Source organism: Eriocheir sinensis, chromosome 26 (genome assembly GCF_024679095.1).
Source record: "Eriocheir sinensis breed Jianghai 21 chromosome 26, ASM2467909v1, whole genome shotgun sequence".
In the NCBI taxonomy this organism is placed as follows: Eukaryota; Metazoa; Arthropoda; class Malacostraca; order Decapoda; family Varunidae; genus Eriocheir; species Eriocheir sinensis.
The window spans coordinates 9,514,690-9,539,776 of NC_066534.1; the positions used below are offsets into that span (position 1 = coordinate 9,514,690).

General features: G+C 41.2%; 1 protein-coding gene across 1 annotated transcript in view; it reads right to left on the reverse strand.

Moving 5' to 3' along the window:
* The window catches only part of LOC127003742 (phosrestin-2-like), a 115,666-nt gene that overhangs the window by 17,905 nt on the left and 72,674 nt on the right, over nt 1-25,087 (reverse strand). Inside the window, exons 5-6 of the mRNA XM_050870724.1 lie at nt 21,302-21,574; nt 16,553-16,666 (exon numbers count right to left, since the gene is read on the reverse strand). Of these exons, the coding sequence (XP_050726681.1) occupies nt 16,553-16,666; nt 21,302-21,574 (387 nt within the window). The remainder of the gene's footprint in view (nt 1-16,552; nt 16,667-21,301; nt 21,575-25,087) is intronic.

Sequence of the window (25,087 nt, forward strand, 5' to 3'; positions counted from 1 at the left end):
GTTCATAATGAGTTGGTTTTCTGTTACTAAGTTACCAGTGCTTTTAATTAAGGACCAAAAACACTTCTTCAATCCTTTTTAGTTGATAACGTATTTAAAGAAAGAATGAGAGAGAGAGAGAGAGAGAGAGAGAGAGAGAGAGAGAGAGAGAGAGAGAGAGAGAGAGAGAGAGAGAGAGACAAAAAAATAATATAAGCAAGTTGTTAAAAATTGAGCACAGACACAGAAATTTATAAAACGACAAGAGGATATGAACAAGGATACACCGAGAAACAGGCAGCAGACACACACATAAAACTATGATATAAAATAAATTCAGACAAAATGAGACAAGCAGAGACGAACAACGGCACGCTAGTATGAACATATACACTAATAACACACGAAGGGTAAATATACTGCAGGAGGAAGCCCATTCGAGTTTACTTGTCGCATAAGCTCCTCCTAATGTTCCGTTCTATGAGTTGTTGGGAATATTGCTGTTAAAACCTTTCCCCATACTACGGATTCATGCGATTGGTGGCCGACAATGAATAAGATTGGCCTTCGTTGATTGCGCGAGCAGTAGAGGAGGCGGAGCTTATACAACAAGCTGAACAGACAAGGCTAGACTAATTTTGGACTAAGTGCTGACGAGAGAGAGAGAGAGAGAGAGAGAGAGAGAGAGAGAGAGAGAGAGAGAGAGAGAGAGAGAGAGAGAGAGAGAGAGAGAGAGAGAGAGAGAGAGAGAGAGAGAGAGAGAGAGAGAGAGAGAGAGAGAGAGAGAGACTCTGGCCCGGGGGTAAGACGCAGACACACACACACACACACACACACACACACACACACACACCGAGACAGTATCTGCAGAAACGTAGGCAGCGGGTCACCACGGCCGGGTCCCCACCATCGCTACCACCACCACCAAGACCACCACCACCACCACCACCACCCCGCCGCTTCTGTACCACCTCCGTCGCCCCCACATCCCGTTCACGCCCCTCACTTTGCCTCGTTTGCTCGCCAGGGGGCCGTTCCTCTCCCTCCTTGGGGTGCGGGAGTGAGGGGGAGTGGGGGGTGGCGCTTGTGATGTCGTGGGGTGACTAGCGAGGGGTGACGATGGGGGTGAGAAGACGGTGTCGGGCACAGCGGGAATGGAAATTATACTGAGTGTTACGGTGGTTTATTTGACCATGTGACGCGGGTAGAGACATTGTTACATTGCTTAGTTAGTTGGCATGAGATCACAGGTTTACTGAGGGCACTAAACTACTTTATTCATATTACGTTAGCGAAGTCCTGTAAATGTTGTTGATGTGTGGAACGAAAAAGAGAGAGAGAGAGAGAGAGAGAGAGAGAGAGAGAGAGAGAGAGAGAGAGAGAGAGAGAGAGAGAGAGAGAGAGAGAGAGAGAGAGAGAGAGAGAGAGAGAGAGAGAGAGAGAGAGAGAGAGAGAGAGAGAGAGAGAGAGAGAGAGAAGCAGACATATAGACAGACAGACAGACAGACAGACAGACAGACAGACAGTATGTAAGACAAATTACATGAGGAAAGTTACATTCACAAATAAGACAAACCTGCGAAGAGACCAAAAACATACTCATAAAACGACAGACCGATGAAAAGACAGACAGGCAGACAGACGGACACAAAGACTGACAGACAGAAGACAAGAAGACAAACAGACAGACAGACAGACAAATAGGTGAACAAAAAAAAGTTAAGACAAAATAAGAATAAAAATCAAGAGGTCATAATATGATCTCACAGAAAAATATGACATCAATCGAAAGCCGATGAAAAAAAAAAAAAAAAACATGAGACGAGAAGCGACAAAACAGTAAGCAAAAAACACCCAGACACAAACAGCGAGAAATCGACGGAAATAGACACAAAGACAGATAAAAAATGATCAAAACAAATATGAAGAACAGTAAACGTTAGAAAATATTGTGTGATCTCGTTAGCAAAGTAAAAGACAAAACAAACTGACAAAATAAAATAACCAACAATATTTAGACTAAAAAAGGCATTCACAGACAGACAGACACACACCAACAGACACAGATATACACAATCGGTAAGAAGACCACCGCTCAAAAAAGTTGGTCTCTTCTTTCTCCTCTTCTACCTCCTATTCATTTTATTTCACCATCAACGTTGTTTATACAGCTCCTATTTCTCCTACGCCTCCTCCCTCACCTTGAGCTGTTACTTACCGTTAGGCTCCTGTTCTACAAAACTAACCTCTTCTTCTTTCTCCTACACTTCATGCTCTGCCTTCCTTCTTTTATTCTTAATTTATATTTCGTTCATGGATCATTTTTTTCGTGATATTTTTAATGATGGCTTCCATTTGCGCCTCTACAATGAATTAACAGGTGAGAGAAAAAACCCAGTATGTTGTTCATTCTCAAAAAGAACAATGCACAAAGAAACAACAATATGACTAAAAATCTAACGCGAAAAAAGAGTAAAACTCTAGGAACTATTTCCATTTTTTTTTTTTGCGGTCAATGAAACAAAAAATAAATGGACGGCAGAAGAATAAATCAAATCGTCAAAAAGTAAATACCATATGAAACTGATAATTTTGCTTATCTCTCACAAAGATTTTTTAATTATTTTTATTTTTGCTATCGAACTACTGTCGATGCATATGACAGACAAAGAAATAGAAAAACGACGGCATGAAAAAAAATAAAAGTAGTAATGCTTTTAAGCACGAACAACTGGTTTTCAAATAGCTGGCGGGACACAGGCGGAGAAAGAAAAAGACTCAATAAAAAAAAAATCGGCAAAAATAGATAGAGAGCTACTGGACAATGTTTATATATATATATATATATATATATATATATATATATATATATATATATATATATATATATATATATATATATATATATATATATATATATATATATATATATATATATATATATATATATATATATATATATATATATATATATATATATATATATATATATATATATATATATATATATATATATATATATATATATATATATATATATATATATATATATATATATATATATATATATATATATATATATATATATATATATATATATATATATATATATATATATATATTTATATATATATATATATATATATATATACAGATATACAGTGGTGGGCACCACTAACCGAAAAGTTAGCTTCGCTAACCGGTAGTACAATAGCTGTAAAGTTTGTTTCACTTACGTTAAACCGCTAAACTGATCAAGAAATTAGCTGAAGGTAACGCTAACCGCTAACCGCCAACTTTTTTTTATGGATCTAGCCTCGGTTTAGTATTTTGGTTCTAAAACCCCGTCTGTCCGTTGATGATGGTCTCCTTGGGTTGACACATGACGCACCGGAAGTGCAAAACATTGGCGTTCGTCATACTGCTTGATTTAAGGACAAAGTACTTCTCCAGGTAGGGCCACGGGTTCTAGAACTTCTGGGACTCCATCTTGAGTGACCTTCTACTCACTCACCCACAGCTGTTGCCGGATCCCTAACAGGGTCAGCATCCTCAGACGGAGAAAAAAACTCCTCACTCTGGTCACCTTCCATGACGTCGATAACGGTAAACAAGGCGACAATAATGAACGCGTCTGAACGGTGACAACGTCGCGGATGAAATGAACAAATAGCGGAACAAGCAACAACAAGAAGAGAAGAGAAAGAAGCCTAAAGTTTATCCTAAATCCATAGATTTTACCCAAGATTTCCCGCAAATTTACGTATTTTTTTACTTTTTTCCATAACTGACACTTTTATTTTTATTATTTTAAGTTTAGTTCTTGTCGGGTGGAAAATATTGAATTCTTGTTATAATATCCCAAGTTCAAAGACCTAGAATTGGAAGATGCATTACCCTAAAATACCAAAAAATTTCCTAAATAATTGTCCAATAACCCTCCTCTAAGGCGTGATTTACCCAAAGTGGAAGTCCTGGAATTATTGCGCCATGTGCCTCAACTGGTGCTGTGTCTGCCCACAACGGACAAGACCAAACCTTTATGTCTTTTTTGTTGTCTAAAGTTATAGGAGGAGGACATACACTTAGCGGAAGCTTACTGGTCAGCTGTTTCCATTGTTAGCGAAAACGATAATCAGCTAATGTAAAAGTTAGTTTCACTATATATATATATATATATATATATATATATATATATATATATATATATATATATATATATATATATATATATATATATATATATATATATATATATATATATATATATATATATATATATATATATATATATATATATATATATATATATATATATATATATATATATATATATATATATATATATATATATATATATATATATATATATATATATATATATATATATATATATATATATATATATATATATATATATATATATATATATATATATATATATATATATATATTGTTTATATCTATCGAGCTAAATGATGTGTATTGAATGGTCGTTTCATTCTTGCAAGCAGTCGAATATTCACATATGAATCGGTCGAGTAATCGGAAAAATCGAACCAGACAAAGGAGATATATACAGTTAGACTAGTGATGTATGCAAGCAGAAAGAATTATAAATGCAAACACACAATAAAACAGAAGTCGAAAGATCTCATGGAAAAAAAAAACACTAACAATTTAGTGCTCTGAGTAGAATTAAGAAAACTGGCAGTGACTGAAAATAAAAGCGAGGAAAAAACATGCAGGACCAAAGAAATATCATATATCAAAGTTACTCACTAGACAAGAATGATTAACTCAAGGCAAATGAGCAAGGAAAAATCATGAATAACATTGATTTAATAAGTGTTCGGTATCGCAACAAAAGTATACAAAAAATAATTTACGTCTAAATGATGTAAAACCAAATAAAAGTAATCCTGAGTGACGCGCATTATGGCCTAAGGATATTAGTAAGAAAACTCACAAAGATTTCTGGCTCGGCAGTTCCTTTACTGACAGACACACACGCACGAAAATAATACTAACACACACACATACACACACACACACACAAAAAAAAAAAAAATTAAAACACACACACACACACACAGACAGACAGACAGACAGACAGACAGACACACACACACACACACACACACACACACACACACACACACACTGCAGTGAGTCTTGCAGGCAGGCTTATGAGAGAGCGAGTCGCTGCTCAGGGAATCCAGTGGAGCAACAATAGGAATAAATTAAATTATTCTTAACGAGAAAAACGTGAAAGTAGGAGAAAAGAAAGTAAAAATAATGGGATGACTTCATTCAAACTCTACGCGATAAATACTTAGATTACTTGAGTTGACACAAAATTAACAAAGCGTTAGAAAACTGCCCTGGTCAACGCGTAAAAGAAATAAAAAAGAAAAAAATAGAAAACGCGATTTGTAAATGGCGAGAGAGAATGCATAAATGTATAAGCACAAAAAAAGATGCATAGCATCCCACAAAGTCAAGCTGATCGACAATTATTCTAAAATATAATCCTTTACGAAATAAGAACATGATGATCAACAGAAGAGAAGGCAAACATACAAATTCAAAAAGAGAGAGAAAAAAAAAGAGCCTTGAAACTCCACGGAACAAAACACACATAAAACGATTCATAATTTTTTACTAGATAAAATGGTACAAGGCTAACTAACTTATCAAACGTTTTAGATGGAACTATTCTCAAAACGGTACAACAATTCATATAAGGCATGACTTTAAAAACTGACTCAAAATGTACGTTAAACTAAGCACACTACTCGCGGAATCAATATCAGCGCCACACAGACACAGAGCAACACAGAGCGACTAACACACGTATCCTGACTTACACTCACACAGCCCAACGTTACACATAAAAAAAACATAAGAAAGGTCAAACAACCTGAACAAAGCAGCGACGTGGAAAGCTACCTTGAAAAAAATATATATACGAGAGATAAAAAATAATAGTGTAGAAAAAAAGCAAAGACTTGGGAAAAGAAAGTAATGACAAAAAGGTAAGAAAAAAAATAAGAGACAAATTGAGATATAAATAATGGAAACTGATTCATATGTGTATACACACACACACACACACACACACACACACACACACACACACACACACACTTAGTCCATATAGCTCTGTGTTTCTGCCTTATATCAAACAAACTAAAAAGAGGAACATTAAATTAATAAAAACGAAAAAAAGTTCCGGTCCGTCACGACGAGGAGAGAGAAACCTAAAACGAAGAGGTAGAAAATTTCCAGCCGCTGACAAAAACTCGCACAACATCCACAGGCGCTGACTCGGATCCAAGGGAATCACTTAACTCGCAAAGAAATACTGAACCCAATGGTAAAACAAGCGAAGTCGAACGCTAAACTATAACGGAGCTAGGAATAACAATGAGCACAGTGAATAACAGTGAGAAAAAACATTACTGGCTCCACGACCTGATGTGTGATAGATATAGAGCCGGCGCGAAGGCAGGCAGTGACGGGAGGCGGAACCCTCGTGGGTTCCCTATGGGTAGATATAAGGCAAGCCACGCATAAGCTGTTCACGTGGCCGTGTTTCTAGGGGCATCGTCATGACGTATCCGTGACGTTCGTGATGTATAATGACGCTATGATGACGAATTGTGTAGTAGTCGCTGGCCCCAATATAAGGAGCCCAGCAGCACTGAAGACTCACTCAGAAGCAATTCATAACCTGAACAAGAGACAAATTTTGGGGCGATGGCTGTTCTTGAGCTTGTGGTACTGGTGAGAAAAATTACGAGATTCTCATGGGAAAGCCGGTATTATTGACTTTGTATAATTTGTAACATCGTTCCTGGAGTAGTCAGTGAATTGTAAGCAGAGTGTATTAAGTGTTTAAGTATTCCAGTGTTTAAATGTTTAAAGTGTTTGAGCTTGTGGCAAGAGAGCCAAAGCGAGCCGCTACCAAGCGTTCCTGACTTATGTACAAATATGCTACCGTCACTACCTCATTACGAGACTCTTGAGATCAATTTTATGTAATTCTTGCGTGGAAGAGGAATGACGATAATTGGTAAATACTGATGTGCCAAGAGTATAGGTAATATTTTCCTTAATATTAAAAAAAAACTTATACAACTTACCAGTCCGTGTTATCTCCGAACCACATTTTTTTTTATTTTTAACACGTTACCATTATTTGAGTTAGTAGGGTGTACAAAACTGGTGGCAGCGGTGGGATGTACATGGACGATAACTAAGTGCTTAATTATTATTGCATGCGACGGAAGTGATTGCAACGCGAGTGACTCAAGTTGGAGTTGGAATAACTTTTATTCACATTTTGACGGACTTAATTTAGACTTTGTCAAAATGCTGGACAACCAGGCAACCCCAACTGAGAACCCTCCGAACACCGTGAATCCAGACATATCTGCGACTGGTAATGGAACCGTGGTCGACAAGATGGACCTAGCCTCGATTATTTCCCTAAATTCAATTAAGGAATAATTAGGGAAAGGTAGCCGGCCTCAAATATTTTGCTGGGAGCAGACCAAGGGACCTCGAAAACCCAAGCTTGACTTACACCACTAGCCGTAAAGCAGTGGGTAAAAGACATTGACGCACGGACAATTGACAACTGGACCGACCAGGGACGAATCCAGTTAACTAAGCAATACGCTATAGGTCCAGCTTTTAGTCTTATTTGCACCACAGTCGAAATTGTAGGCTATGACTAGAATTCCGTGAGACAACAGCTTCTAGATATTTTCCCTGAAGACAAGACATACTATAAGAGAAAAGCAGAGGTGGCCAAGGCCACCCGTAATGCTGGCAAAACCTTGTCTGCGTTTTGGGTGTGAATAAATAAGAACATAAGAACATAAGAACGTAAAGAGTCTGCAATAGGCCGGTTGGCCTATACAGTGCAGCTCCTGTTATCCTAACCCCACCTTACCTCACTATCCATGAATTTATCCAACCTCTTATTGAATGTATCAATGGTATTGGCACCCACAACATGACTGTTAATCCTGTTCCATTCATCCACCACTCTATTTATTAACCAATTCTTGCCTATGTCTTTGCTGAATCTGAATTTGTCTAACTTGAGACCATTGCTACATGTCCAACAACCCGTAATGCTGGTGAGACCTTGTCTGCGTTTTGGGTGCGACTACATGAAGCCGAAACCAGTCTACAGAAGGAAAGACCGAAAATCAGGATCTCTTTGCTGGAAGACAAAGTTACTGCCTTCCTGAGTGCAAAGAAATTCTGATTTCCGGAAGATATGAGTAAAATGTTGAACGATTATTTCCTCTCAGTTTCACGCAGGAAAATCTGACAACCATTCCGGAGAGAGTTCAGGTATATGAGGGAGAAGATAACGACAAGTTGAGAGATGTGACCATCACTAGGCAGGTAGTCCAGGATGAGATTGGTAGGTTAAAGAAAAACAGATATCCAGGCCCAGACGAAATTTTCCCGCGTATCCTGAAAGCATGCAAGGAGGTTCTCAGTGGCCCACTTACCGATGTCTTTAGGATGTCGGTAAATTCTGGGTACGTGCCCAGCCACTGGAAAATAGCTAATGTGACACCAATTTTCAAAAAGGGAAACAAGCCAGCCACCTCAAATTATCGCCCAATTAGCTTAACATCAGTTGTAAGCAAGATGTTGGGGTCAATTATAGCCATGAGCATTCGGGACCATCTAGAGAAGCATAGTTTAATTCATGACTCACAGCATGGGTTCACGAAAGGTAGGTCTTGCCTTAGTAATCTGTTGTCTTTCTACACTAAAGTAATCGAGGCGGTTGACAGAGATGAAAGCTATGACATACTATATCTTGAAAGAGTTCAAGTCGTAGGCAGGAGGAAATACAGAGGAAGGAAGATTGTTCCCGAGTTTACCAGCGTGAGGGATGAAAAAGTGAAGATGCTGGTTAACACTTGCATAAGGGGTTTGGACAGTATAGAGATGAGCATAAGTAGAATAGTCGTGTGCAGCGGGGCGCGGGAGGGGGGGAGGCATGCAGTTAGCAAGTTCAGAAGAGCAGTCAGCGTGGACATATCGATAGAAGATAGAAAAAGAGGCAACATCGCGACGGAATTTAAGAGGTAGGAGACTATCAGTAGGAGGAGGAGAGCTGATGAGACGAAGAGCCTTAGACTCCACTCTGTCCAGAAGAGCTGTGTGAGTGGAGACCCCCACACGTGAGATGCATACTCCATACGAGGGCGGACAAGGCCCCTGTATATGGATAGCAACTGCGCGGGGAAGAAGAACTGGCGGAGACGATACAGAAAGCCCAACCTCGAGGAAGCTGATTTAGCGAGAGAGGAGATGTGAAGTTTCCAATTGAGATTTTGAGTAAAGGATAGACCGAGGATGTTTAGTGTTGAAGATGGTGATAGCTGAGTGTTGTCGAAGAATAGGGGATAGGTGTTTGGAAGATTGTGTCTAATTGATAGGTGGAGAAATTGAGTTTTTGAGGCATTGAAGGACACAAGATTCCTTCTGCCCCAATCGGAAATGATAGCAAGGTCTGAGGTTAAGCGTTCTGCAGCCTCCAGTCTGGAGTCGTGTACTTCCTGTTGAGAGGGTCTTCTATTGAAAGAAACTGAATAATGCAGGATGGAGTCGTCGGCGTATGAGTGGATAGGACAGTTTGTTATGGAAAGAAGATCATTGATGAATAACAGGAAGAGAGTGGGTGATAGGACAGAGCCCTGTGGAACACCACTGTTGATAGGTTTAGGGGAAGAACAGTGACCGTCTACCACCGCGGAGATAGAACGGCCGGAAAGGAAACTGGAGATAAGGGAACAGAGAGAGGGATAGAATCCGAAAGAGGGCATTTTAGAAAGCAAAGACTTGTGCCAGACTCTATCGAAGGCTTTCGATATGTCTAGCGCAACTGAGAAAGTTTCACCGAAACGGCTAAGAGAGGATGACCAAGAGTCAGTTAAGAGAGCAAGAAGATCGCCAGTAGAACGCCCCTTGCGGAACTCATACTGGCGATCAGATAGAAGGTTAGAAGTGGAAAGGTGCTTTTGAATCTTCCGGTTAAGGATTGATTCAAAAGCTTTAGATTGACAGGAAAGTAAAGCTATAGGGCGGTAGTTTGAGGGATTGGGACAGTCACCCTTCTTAGGCACAGGCTGTACAAAGGCATACTTCCAGCAGGAAGGAAAGGTAGATGTTGATAGGCAGAGACGAAAGACTTTGACCAGGCAGGGTGTCAGCACGGAAGCACAGTTTTTAAGGACAATAGGAGGCACTCCATCAGGTCCATAAGCCTTCTGAGAGTTGAGGCCAGAGAGGGTATAGAAAACATCATTTGGAAGAATCTTAATAACAGGCATAAAGGAGTCAGAGGGGGGATGAATAGAAGGAATATGACCAGAATCGTCCAAGGTGGAGTTCTTACAGAAAGTTTGAGCGAAGAGTTCAGCCTTAGAGACAGATGAGACGGCAGTGCTGCCGTCAGGGTTAAGGAGAGGAGGGAAAGAGGAAGAAGTGAAACTGGAGGAGATATTTTTGGCTAGATGCCAGAAGTCACGGGAAGAATTAGAAGAAGCAAGGTGTTGACATTTTCTATTGATAAAAGAAGTTTTGGTAAGTCGGAGAATAGATTTGGCACGATTCCGGGCTGAAATGTAAAGGTCAGAGTTAGCGGGAGTTCGAAGGCTCTGGAACCTTTTGCGAACTGCCTCTCTATCTTTAATAGCACAAGAACAAGCATGATTAAACAAAGGCTTTTTAGCATGAGGAGTAGAGAAAGAACGTGGAATGTATGCCTCCATTCCAGAGACAATCACCTCTGTGATGCGCTGGGCACACACAGAGGGGTCTCTCTCCTGGAAGCAGTAATCATTCCACGGGAAATCGGAGAAGTACATCCTCAGGTCGTCCCACCGAGCTGAAGCAAAATGCCAGAAGCATCGCCTCTTCGGTGGGTCCAGAGGATGTACAGGAGCGATAGGACAAGGAAACAGAAATAAGGTTATGATCGGAGGAGCCCAACGGAGAGAACAGTTTGACAGAGTAAGCAGAAGGATTAGAGGTAAGGAAGAGGTCTCGAATGTTGGGCCTGTCTCCAAGACGATCGGGAATACGTGTAGGGTGCTGAACCAACTGCTCTAGGTCGTTGAGGAGAGCAAAGTTGTAGGCTTGTTCACCAGGCTGGTCAGTGAAAGAAGATGAAAGCCAAAGCTGGTGGTGAACATTGAAATCTCCCAAGATGGAGATTTCAGCGAAGGGAGAGTGAGTCAAGATGTGCTCCACTTTAGAATTCAAATAGTCAAAGAGTTTTACATAGTTAGTAGAGTTAGGTGAGAGATAAACAGCACAGATGTATTTAGTAATAGAATGACAATGAAGTCTTAGCCAGATGGTGGAAAATTCAGAAGAGTCAAGGTCGTGGGCACGAGAGCAAGTGATGGCGTTGCGCACGTAGGCGCAACATCCAGCTTTGGATAGAGATAGTAGGAGGGAACAGAGTAGAGGGTGCTGTCAGTAGCCTCAGAAACCTGTGTTTCGGTGAGGAAGAGAAGATGAGGTTTAGAGGAGGAGAGATGATGTTCCACAGAATGAAAATTAGAACGAAGACCACGAATGTTGCAGAAATTGATAAGGAGGAGGTTCGAGGAGTTATCAGGACACCTCTCAAGTCGGCAGCCAGAAGGGAAGTCCTCCCTGAGGGAATTTATGGTCCCCCCCCAGGCGGGGACTCCGAGGCAGTGTTGTTTTTCGCCATTTTGAATTTTGAATTTTGGGAAAAGGTGTGTGTGTGTTGTGTGAATGTAGTGTGGTGTAGAAAGAGAGAGGAACTGTCTTTAGAGAGCATGCTGAACTGTTCTCTGGTGTTGATGAGACAAAAGGGGAACGGTTAGTGAGGACATGGGAAGGGTCTTTGGAGGGCTTCAGCACCCTCCTCGCTTACCATATATCCTCACCGGGAGTTGCTCACGCCCGTTCGGTAGGTGTCTTCCTACCTCCTCCGCATAACTCTAGGTAGTCTTTTCCTATAGCACCGATGGGGCTCGAGCACTTTTCTAACGGCTCCTTGATTGACGAGATGGTAGCGAGGGGCAGAGAAGTGATAGCGCCGGGCACATGTGAAATTGTGAACTCCTGGCTGAGTGCGTGGAGAGAGCAGAGGTGGAAACACGGGCCGCGCAGGGATGCCAACCCTATCACACGCTATGTACGCACTTATACCTATATATTTACCATTCAATCAACCATTTTATTTGGTATAATCACCAAAGAATAATCCTACTATATAGTATAATCACACCAATGTATGTAAAATGCTTCAGTTATCAAGATTTTCATGTAGAGGTGTTTGCAGAGGCTACCAACCCATCTCGGAAGAAGCTCTAGCGAAGGAAGTGGTCCAAATCATATCATAGTATCCAGCAGAAAGGGGACATTGTTTAAGGGAAGAGGAAGAGGAAGGTTTTGAGGGAGATGTATGGTATGACCGTTAAGAGTTTTAGTGAGCACTGATCTCCGTCCTATGGCCCAATGCATTCAGGCTAAGAATCGTGGAAACAGAGTACTGGTTTTCATCTCAAGGAGCGTAAGCAATAGGAGCGCTGAGGTCATCCTCAAACTTTACTTAGCTCTAGTTAGACCTCACCTTGATTACGCAGTCCACTTCTGGTCACCCTACTATAGAATGGATATCAAGATGTTAGAATCTGTACAGAGAAGGATGACAAAAATTATTCAGGGTGTGAGAAACTTGCCCTATGAGGATAGACTTAAGCATTACATTATAATCTACACTCTCTAGAAAGGCGAAGGTTGCGAGGATACCTTATCGAGGACTATAAAGGGATGAAAGGCTTTAATAAAGGGGATGTCAATAGAGTTTGGTAGTAAAAGAGCCAGGTAGGACACGTAGCAATGGTCTCAAGTTAGACAAATTCAGATTCAGCAAAGACATAGGCAAGAACTGGTTAATAAATACAGAGGTGGATGAATGGAACAGGCATAACAGTCATGTTGTGGGTGCCAATACCATTGATACATTCAAAAAGGTTGGATAAATTCATGGATAGTGAGGTAAGGTGGGGTTATGATAACAGGAGCTGCCGTGTAAAGGCCAACCGGCCTCTTGCAGACTCTTTACGTTCTTATGTTCTTATGTTCTTATTTAGTCGCACTCAAAACGCAGACAAGGTCTTGCCAGCATTACGGGTGGCCTTGGCCACCTCTGCTTTTCTCTTATAGTATGTCTTGTCTTCAGGGAAAATATCTAGAAGCTGTTGTCTCACGGAATTCTAGTCATAGCCTACGGCTTCGACTGTGGTGCAAATAAGACTAAAAGCTGGACCTATAGCGTATTGCTTAGCTAACTGGATTCGTCCCTGGTCGGTCCAGTTGTCAATTGTCCGTGCGTCAATGTCTTTTACCCACTGCTTTACGGCTAGTGGTGCAAGTCAAGCTTGGGTTTTCGAGGTCCCTTGGTCCGCTCCCAGCAAAATATTTGAGGCCGGCTACCTTTCCCTAATTATTCCTTAATTGAATTTAGGGAAATAATCGAGGCTAGGTCCATCTTGTCGACCACGGTTCCATTACCAGTAGCAGATATGTCTGGATTCACGGTGTTCGGAGGGTTCTCAGTTGGGGTTGCCTGGTTGTCCAGCATTTTGACTAAGTCTAAATTAAGTCCGTCAAAATGTGAATAAAAGTTATTCCAGCTCCAACTTGAGTCACTCGCGTCGCAATCACTTTCGTCGCATGCAATAATAATTAAGCACTTAGTTATCGTCCATGCACATCCCACCGCTGCCACCAGTTCTGTACGCCCTACTAACTCAAATAATGGTAACGTGTTTAAAAAAAAATGTGGTTCGGAGATGACACGGACCGGTAAGTTGTATAAGTTTATTTAATATTAAGGAAAAATATTATCTATACTCTTGGCACATCAGTATTTACCAATTATCGTCATTCCTCTTCCACGCAAGAATTACATAAAATTGATCTCAAGAGTCTCGTAATGAGGTAGTGACGGTAGCATATTTGTACATAAGTCAGGAACGCTTGGTAGCGGCTCGCTTTGGCTCTCTTGTCACAAGCTCAAACACTTTAAACATTTAAACACTGAAATACTTAAACACTTAGTACACTCTGCTTACAATTCACTGACTACTCCAGGAACGATGTTACAAATTGTACAAAGTCAATAATACCGGCTTTCCCATGAGAATCTCGTAATTTTTCTCACCAGTACCACAAGCTCAAGAACAGCCATCGCCCCAAAATTTGTCTCTTGTTCAGGTTATGATCTGCTTCTGAGTGAGTCTTCAGTGCTGCTGGGCTCTTTATATTGGGGCCAGCGACTACTACACAATTCGTCATCATAGCGTCATTATACATCACGAACGTCACGGATACGTCATGACGATGCCCCTAGAAACACGGCCACGTGAACAGCTTATGCGTGGCTTGCCTTATATCTACCCATAAGGAACCCACGAGGGTTCCGCCTCCCGTCACTTCCTGCCTACGCGCCGGCTCCATATCTATTACACATCCGGTCGTGGAGCCAGTAATGTTTTCTCTCACTGTTATTCACTGTGTTCATTGTTATTCCTAACTCCGTTATAGTTTACCGTTCGACTTCGCTCTCTTCACCATCGGGTTCAGTATTATTTGCGAGTTCAGTGAACCCCTTGGATCCGAGCCAGCGCCTGTGGATGTTGCATGAGTTGCTGTTAGCGACTGGGAATTTTCTACCTCGTTGTAGGTTTCTCTCTCCTCGTCGTGACGGACCGGAACCCGACAAAATCAACAACGATAGGAAAAAATCTAGACAAGAACTCATAAAATTGCATGAAGCGCATGAGTGACAGTGGAAATGTGTGTGTGTGTGTATGTGTGTGTGTGTGTGTGTGTGTGTGTGTGTGTGTGTGTGTGTGTGTGTGTTAATATATATCATGGGAATGACAGGTAGCAAAACAAACATAGGAGGAGGAAATCTGAAAAAAAAAGTAATGAATGGTGATGACACGAAAGAAAATCTAAATGGTAATATTCCAAGTAAACAAAATGTCAAAATATAATTAAAAAGAAACAAAGATATAAAAAAAATATACAAAAAGAAGCATGTCACTTTAAAATAAATACAAGAGGCTCCAAAACAATAACAGACACATAAACAACACTAGATATTCATAAAAGCAAAACTTGAGAACGTGGAATAATAAAAAGAAATGCAAGATGCGCAGCCAAGGAAAAGGGTGCCGGACTGACGAGACAAGGAGCCGATCGAAGGAAAACTGACGAGAGAGAGAGAGAGAGAGAGAAAAAAAACTATAACATTTTGGGGCTTCAGCAAATCATATCAATCTGTTCCAATTTTACCTGCACGAATTAAGCCACGAAATAAACAGGTGTGTCCAGTGAACCATTGCCCCCCGCTTAATGAGGAAGTGATTGTTGGCCGGAAGAGTAATTGAATCGAGCCATCAAGTCAATTATCCCAACCTGTTAACAATATTGAGGCAGAGGCTGGGCTCGTGTTCGTTTGTCTTTAAAGGGAGGTATTCTCAGACGCTTCCACCTCCCACATAGTCTATTTCCAAAGGCTGAAAAGGAGAGGAATCGGGCTTTCATGAGTTTTTTTTCACATTGATGGTACAGAAGAAGGGTCATACTACCGCCAGGGTCATTAAACTACCCCTAGAGATGCCCAAAACGCTACGAAAGCCTTGTGAAATATGTGTACTTAGGCGGCGAAAGGTTTGAGAATAAAGGCCTTTGTTTCACCTGTTTACCGTTCATTTGACTGCAAGACTGATTGACTCCCTTCTTGTTTACTTATCTGCTCATTTATCTAACAGGGTCATTTGTTTCACTACACAGATTGCTTAGATTCCTATTTGACAGTTTCCTCTTCCAATGTTCCTAGTTTAATTACTTTCGCAATATAGTAATTGACTCCACTGAGCACACTGCTTCGTCCATGCAAAACTGAATTCACCCTTTGATTGTTTAAACGCAGTTCGAGATACCTGCTTGATCTTACCAAATCATCACCAAACTCTTTGCCTTCCTGAATAATTAACCCAGCTTTAGAATTTACCTTTGCGATACCTGCAAATTCACGTTCTTGGTGCTTGCTCAGTATCTACCTAAAAACAGTTGTGTTTTAGTAATCAAATAGATTCCTTAGTGAATATCAGGTGTTAACTAAGTTATGACTATCTTTGAGTGTAATTATTCTTTGTTGAGCATAGAAATTAATTCAAAGTGACAATCCTATTTCTTTTGAGATGCGGGTAAGCACAGTTCCAGATAATTAAATACTCTATTCCTTTGTAGTATAAATTCTTATGTTTGGGAGCAAAACAGAAATTTAGAGCCAGGTGGCAGCTGCCTAACGATCGGCTTCAAAGACGACTCAACAAACTGTCAAGTCGAGATAAATGAACCAGGAAAAGATGAAGGCAGGACAGGAAGAGGAAAGTGAAGACGGCAAATATAATGAGGATGCTGAGAGAGAGAGAGAGAGAGAGAGAGAGAGAGAGCGCCACCACACCTTTACCTGGGCCGTCTGAGGAGTGTTGGTCTCGGCATCCTCGGTGTCGGAGCGACGCATCATCTTGAACGGCACCTTCACGCTCACCTCCCCACCGATGGCACTGGTGAAGAGCTTGACCTGCGGGAGGGACAGAGAGCTCACTTATCACCCTTTCCCTCACCCTCCTTCATCGGTTAACAAGCTCACCTTAGCTCTACCAAATCCACTCAATTTTCAGCTTGAGGACATTCTTATGCTATCCAATTTACTAGGAGGTGAGTTAACCAAATTTTGTCTTATTTTATTCTTCTCTGTGGTAAACTCTGGTCCAGCTTTCCTCCTGTTGTTTCTCCTCCTTCCTAATATTTACGCTGCAAATGATTGTACAGCTAATACTTGTCTTGTTAATACTTGCAATGTTAATACTTATACTGCTTTATCCTCTTTTACTCCCTTCCTATCTTCTCTTATCTTTTTCTTCCTTCTTTTCTTTTTCCTATATATTCATCCACTTCTACTTCTTGTCTTCCTTTATTTTCCTCTTGTTTCCTCTTTTTGTTGTCTTTTTTATATTATTTTATTTTTCTTATCATCCTCTATCTTTCTCTTCTTTTTTTTTCTTCTACAATATTTTCGTCTTTTTCGTCATAAAATTATCCCCTCCTCCTCCTCCTCCTCCTCCCACTCTTCACATTAATTATCTCTTCCCTTTAGCTAAAGTATTACATCTTTCCTTTATGTTTATCTTCATAAATACATCTTAGGGTGGACTAACACCTCCTCATGCTTATCTCCAATTCCACACAATAACCCAGCATCCACTTCTCTCAACACCCCTCTCAAGTCTTAACCTCGCTCCTTCCCTCCACTTCTTAATTCTCTTAGGCCTACACTCTCAGCCATTTCGAGGCTTGCAAACCCACATTTGATAGGCCTTTCTTATCTAACTAACTAAACTATTTATATTTTGAAAAGGGATGTGAGAGGGATAAATTTCGATTGATAGTATAGAAGATTCTAAGCCCGCCCTCTGTTACTCCCCTATAATCACTACTAAGCTGCCTGGTTGTATTTTGAGCTAGATGTCCTCTCCCATTACTCCTCTCCCCCCTCGTCTATACTAAAAAAAATCCCTCAGGATACTAAGTGCTCGCTCAAAGGAGTCCCACTTTCCTACTCACCAGTCTACAATCACCTCCATCTACCTATTTGCCTATTTATCTATTTGCCTACCTACAAACCTAACTTTTAATTTACCTACTTACCCACCTGTGCACCTATTTTTGTATATCTTTTTCTTTGTGTCTTGATCTTTCCATCTGCTTCCCTTTCTCTATTATTTGCTCTCTCTCCCTCTCATCCAGCTTCCCCACAAATAGCATTAGTCACATCAGTTAAATATACACCGAGTTAATTTGGTGCAGACACACGATTAATTCCGGGACGCGTTGCGGTGACAGCCCAGCATATTGTTCTCTCTCTCTCTCTCTCTCTCTCTCTCTCTCTCTCTCTCTCTCTCTCTCTCTCTCTCTCTCTCTCTCTCTCTCTCTCTCTCTCTCTCTCTCTCTCTCTCTCTCTCTCTCTCTCTCTCTCTCTCTCTCTCTCTTTATTTAAACAAAATTTTTACAAAAAAAGGAGGCTCAAAATTACACTTTTTAGGTATAATTATTCTAAGAGCCTGTGTATGGGACATATTGAATTGTCGAATGTTGACACATAGAAGCATACAAATACAAAATACAAAAAAGTAAAGAAAAAACATGTAAAAACAATATGGAATAATGTCAGTTTGTCACTTTATATTTATAGTTTATAGCACTAGCGCACTTTGGTGTCCCTCACGCCTCACGTCTCACGTCTCACGTCTCTCTCTCTCTCTCTCACGTCTCTCTCTCTCTCTCTCTCTCTCTCTCTCTCTCTCTCTCTCTCTCTCTCACTCTCTCTCTCTCTCTCTCTCTCTCTCTCTCTCTCTCTCTCTCTCTCTCTCTCTCTCTCTCTCTCTCTCTCTCTCTCTCTCTCTCTCTCTCTCTCTCTCTCTCTCTCTCTCTCTCTCTCTCTCTCTCTCTCTCACACACACACACATACACACACATGACAATCTATTCTGGTTTATAAATGTGTGTGTGTGTGTGTGTGTGTTTTGTAAAAGATAAGAAAGAAGAAGAGAGAGAGAGAGAGAGAGAGAGAGAGAGAGAGAGAGAGAGAAAAAATGTTGAACAAATCATTGAAATGTCATATTCACACTTTTGCTTGTGCCAGAGTCACTGTTGCTGTTGAAACCAAAAAAAAAAAAAAAAAAAAACTGTGTTCACTTCAATTTACTACGTAGTTTGATTCATTTGGTCTGGAGAAAGGACGAATTTAGTGGCACCCCTATATTGAAACCAAACTGTCGAGTCCGTTTTGGCGTTGGCTCCCGCGGGTCCATTTCTCCCCTCTGCTCTGCCACACAGTCCCAACACCTATTTTTTCCTCTCATATGTGACCTTTAGCTCACAGATGAGAGGAAGAGATAGGTGTTGGGACTGTGGCTGAAACAGAGGAAAGGACTCAGAGCCTACGCCAGACCGGCCTCGACATGTATTTTTTTTTCACAGCAGAGGAGACAGTGCAAGGGCGTAAAAAAGGAAAACAATAATGAAAAAAAAAGCCCGCTACTTACTGTTCATTATTATTTGGAAGACTATTGATACAGAAGCGTGATATCAAATTTATGCGAAACCTTTAGAGCTTTGTGCTAGCAAGGCCCGTCTCCACTGAACCAACCCTCCGAACTGCTGCCTGCTGCTGTTTTTTTTTGTGTTACTCATTTACTCATTTTAAGATTATGAACCATTTTAATAACTTAGTAATTTGACCTTGATTTTTATTGTCCGGCCATATATGACAGCTGTTGTTTAGTAGTAGTAGTAGTAGTAGAGAGGTACTATTGCAACTAGCATCAATACAACAACATCACCACCACCACCACCACAACCACCACCACCACCAGCAACAACAACAACAATTAAGGCACCGTGATTGCATGCCATATTCAACCAATCAATCAACCGAGCACGATAACGCCAGAGAAGAGTGCTGTGATGGGTGACTTATAGGAGACGCCTTAACTTGGTACCTGCGAGGATCATGTTCCTTAAAGAGCCCTCTATGCGAGAATAGTGAGAAAAAATCATCACTCACGCACACCATTTCATTATATATATCAACGCATTTGTGATCGGTATATGCATCATCTATTTTGGGGGGTTTATATCATGGCACAAATTCGGCCCGTCGCTGCTACACGGTAAAGCCACAAATTTTACCCGTCGCTGCTACACGGTAAAGCCACAAATTTTACCCGTCGCTGCTACACGGTAAAGCCACAAATTTTACCCGTCGCTGCTACACGGTAAAGCCACAAATTTTTCCCGTCGCTGCTACACGGTAAAGCCACAAATTTTACCCGTCGCTGCTACACGGTAAAGCCACAAATTTTACCGTCGCTGCTACACGGTAAAATACAAATTTTACCGTCGCTGCTACACGGTAAAGCCACAATTTACCGTCGCTGCTTCACGGTAAAGCCACAAATTTTCCCCTTCGCTGCTACTAGTTAAAGCCACAAATTTTTCCCGTCGCTGCTACACGGTAAAGCCACAAATTTTACCCGTCGCTGCTACACGGTAAAGCCACAAATTTTACCCGTCGCTGCTACACGGTAAAGCCACAAATTTTACCCGTCGCTGCTACACGGTAAAGCCACAAATTTTACCCGTCGCTACTACACGGTAAAGCCACAAATTTAACCCGTCGCTGCTACACGGTAAAGCCACAAATTTAACCCGTCGCTGCTACACGGTAAAGCCACAAATTTTACCCGTCGCTGCTACACGGTAAAGCCACAAATTTTACCCGTCGCTGCTACCAGGTTAAGCCATCACATAGGGACTGGCTGGCAATAAAGGCAACGTTTAGAGTTATGATATCACAACCGAACTTTTTTGTTTTGTTTGTTTGTTTGTTTCCACGAGCTCTCTAAATACGCACTCCGCCTTGATGGAATTCAGCGTCACATTTTTCGTTTACCAATTTTTAATCAAATTTGTCTCATTATGAAATTTTGAGGACCTATATTGACTTTCCTCTTATCATTTAGGGAAAAAAGGTATGAACGTTTTTGTGTTAATAATTCAATTGAACTGTCAATTTAGAGTGTAGACTTTTTTACGCGCTGATTACTTGCTAATTAGATAAAAGTCAAACCAAACGCGAACGCAAATTAAATCACTCTGTTTCCTTTTTGTCCAGATTCAGGAGTAACGCAGGGATAACGCACTCACGCACACACACAAAAAAAAACATAAACGCACACACACACACGCACACATACGCAAACACATTTATCCCCCCCCCCCCCACACAGACACACATAAAACACACACACACACACACACACACACACACACACACACACACACACACACACACACGACGATACACACATAACCCCCCTCCCACACACGACGATACACACATACCCCCCCACACACACACGACGATACACATACCCCCACACACACACATACCTCTTACACCTAACTCCACATATCCCCTCCAACTCACGCTCCCCATCCCATACACACTTTCCCTTTACCTCACTCCCTTTACACACACACACACACACACACACACACACACACACACACACAGAAGCACATCAAATTCACCACACGCACATTCCACCAGTACCTCCTCCTCCACCTCCTCCTTCCCTCCCTGCTGTCTCACCTTCACGTAGTAACTGACATAAATGGCGAACACGTTCCTCTCCTGCCCTTCAGGCCGCGCCACGGAGGAGGCCAACATGCTGTCCCTGTCGTAAAACTCCTCGAGGGCAATCCAGTTCTTGATGGTGCCGCGGGCAGGACGCATCTGGAACTGGCGGGTCAGAGAGGCGCCGGAGGTCACTGGGCACCCCTCCGTCGAGTCCACCGATGCGACAATATTCTTGAACTTGCCGTTGCTGAACATGGCCACGTCCACGTACTGCACTATCATCACCTGCGGCGGGGTAGACGAAGAGAGTCGTGATGAGAATGAATAGGGCGAAGGAAGGAGGGTAATGGCAGAGAAGTGGGAAAGGTTATGTTAAGAAGGACGGAGGGTAATCGGTAAGAGGTAGGAATGGTTAGGTTATAGATATGAATTGGGTGGATCATAGAGACATAGGAATGATAGGAAGGACGATGGGTAGGGAGGAAGGAAGGAAGGAAGGAAGGAAGGAAGGAAGATTGAAAAAATGAAGAAAGAGAACAAGGAAAGGAAGAAAAAGGGAAGGAGGAAAAGGGGGACAGCGACTGTATGAAAACTAGAGGAAAAGGAAAGGCAAGTATGAAATTATCAAACGATGAACAGAGCATAAATTTAACTCAAATGAAAGCGAAAGGAAGTATATGAATGGAGAAGAGTCGTTAAGATAGAGATAAGATGAAAATAAACTACGAAAGAAAAGAAAAAAACAGAGGAATGGAGATAAATAAAAAGAAATGGTGCAATATAAATAAATGTTAACGTAGAGAACATAATACATTTTTAAACGCAGAGATAGGAATTACTGATGGAAGCAAGTCGGGAAGGAGGGAGGAGAAAGAAGAGACAGTGACCGAAATCATATGAGAAACAGGGGAGGAAGGAGGAGGACAGGAAGGTGAGGTAGGAAGCGGATGTGAAGAAGGAAGGTAAGTTGGCAGAGAAGTGACAGGAAGAAAAGAGGGAAGAAAGAGGAGAGGGCAGAGGAAGGAGAAAGAGAAGTGGCAGAAGAAAGGAAGAGGTCGCTGATAAAGAGAAGCAGGAGGAGAGCGCGAAGGAATTTCAGAGGAGAAGGAAAGGAAAAACGATGACGGAATGAAAATAGAATCAGATTGAAAGAAAACAAGAAAATGACAAGCAGAAAGTGGAGAGGTGGACTGGAGAGCATGGGAGTAAAAGGAAAAAAAATTGAAGGAAAAAAGAAGAAAGGGCGAAGGGTTTGAAACATAAAAATAAAAGCAGATGAAGGGGAAAGCTTATTGATGGAGAGAGAACAAGGATAAGAGAGATTTACATAGATTTACATAGAAAATCAGACCACACAGACCCCATGGTCCAGACTAGGTGGTCTGTCCTTAAACCTAAGTGATTTTACATTAATCAGATGGCTCCAAAACGTTGCTTTTCTACTCTAGTTAATATTAAGTTCAAGGAAGTGACGGTCGAGCTTGTTTTTAAAGGAGTCAATCGTGTTACACTGGACCACTGATGGTGGGAGCTTATTCCATTCTCGCACTACAACGTTGGTGAAGAAAAATTTGGTGCAGTCTGAATTTACCTGTCTACATTTGAGTTTTGTGCCATTGTTCCTCGTTCGCAAAGTGTCATCGATCATAAACAATTTTGTTCTGTCTACATTCGTGAAACCATTAAGTATTTTAAAACATTCGATCAGTTTTCCTCGGAGGCTACGTTTCTCAAGAGAGAACATGTTAAGGGTGGAAAGCCTTTCTTCATTGGATTTGTTGCGCAAGGAAGGGATCATTTTTGTTGCTCGACGCTGAACACCTTCTAGTTTAGCAATGTCCTTTGCATGGTGGGGAGACCAAAACTGTATCGCATATTCCAAGTGGGGTCTGACTAAACTATTGTAGAGCGGAAGTATTACATCTTTATTCTTGAATAAAAAGTTTATTTTAATGAAGCCCAACATTCTGTTCGCTTTATTTGCTGCATCAATGCATTGATGTGAGAATTTGAGGTTTGACGCGATTTTAATCCCCAGGTCCTTAACGCAGTGAACGCTAGTGAGTTTAACGCCGCGCATTTCGTAATCGAACTTCTTATTTTTTGTTCCAACTTGAAGGACCTGGCACTTGTCTACGTTAAAGGGCATCTCCCATTTATCCGACCAAGCTGAAATTTTGTGCAAATCCTCTTGGAGGCTTTGCCTGTCTTCGTCAGTGAGAACCGAGTTACCAATCTTTGTGTCGTCTGCAAATTTACTAATGCGATTATTGAGTCCAACATCCACGTCGTTGATGTAAATAATGAAGAGCACTGGGCCAAGAACCGAGCCCTGAGGGACGCCACTAGTGACCGGCGCCCACTCTGAGTTAAATCCGTCAATCACAACTCTTTGTTGCCTGTTGCTCAACCAATTCGCGATCCATTGGTTTACTTGACCGTCAATGCCTATTTGCTTTAATTTATAAAGTAATTTATGATGTGGGACTTTATCAAACGCTTTCTGGAAATCGATAGACTACGTCCACTGATTTGGACACGTCATAAATTGAGAAGAGATCGTTATAAAAGGTCAGTAGGTTTGACAGGCAGGATCTTTTGTTACGGAAGCCATGTTGTGAATCCCCAATTAATGAGTGGCTTTCGAGGTAACTCACAATTTTGTCTCTAATTATGCTCTCGAGTAGCTTACCTACAACTGAAGCTAGACTAATGGTCGGTAGTTACCTGGTATTTTTTTTGTCTCCTTTCTTAAAAATCGGTGTCAAGCTAGCCTTTTTCCAATCCGAAGGGACGATGCCTTGTCGCAAGGACATATTGAATACGGTAGTGAGGGAGGAGAGTATTTCGCTCTTTGTTTCTTTAAGCAGTATAGGATGTACTTTGTCGGGTCCGGGACTTTTATTTGTTTTAAGTGAATGGAGAGCCTTAAGGACTTCATCGGTTGTTATTTCAAAATTAGGCAATGCATGCTCGAGATTTACAATAATACTGGTGTTGGTGGTAGCGAGAGGAAGACTGTTCGTATTAAACACCGAGGAAAAGTAATTGTTTAAGAGGTTTGCAATGTATTGGCTGTCAGTCACTAGTGCACCGTCGCTGTTTGTTAAAGGTCCAATACCACTTTTGATCGCCTTTCTGATGTTTATGTGACTGAAGAAAGATTTCGGATTATTTTTACAGTTGGCTGCAATATTTTCTTCATATCTACTGGTCTTTTTAGAGAGAGAGGTATATTGGAGGAAGAGAACATATAATAAAGGAAGGGAAAATGAAGTATGAGGTGAGAGGGAGGAGAGTCGAGGAATAATGGATGGTGAATGACTGAATACTCATATCATGGCTCAGATGACGGAAGCATGGAAGCACGGAAGAACAAGGAACAGATAAGGTGTTGGGCTATAACGAGACTTTTTGCTTAAGTGACTTCAATCTGCTCGCCCGGCATTTCAGTAACCTGCAGAATTAATAAAAAAAATACTTGTTGTACGACAGTATGAGAAAGCCATTTCCTCTCCTGTAGCAATAAAGAAATAGCCAATGCGCTTTTTTAGAGGAGTTGAACGTTTTAGCACTAATTGATTCTACAGACACCTTTTTCCAATAGCAGACGACTCGGTGCGACAATAAAAAACTTCAGTCCTCATCTTAAATGCGTCACCACACTGGAATTAGTAGAACGCTATTTTCAGCTTTCAAGTTAATATAGAGCTTTTCTTGGCTGCCACTGAAGGCAAGCTTGGACTTCTGGGTACGGAGGAGAAATGAAAGAAAAATAACCTTAAAATGGAGGAGAGA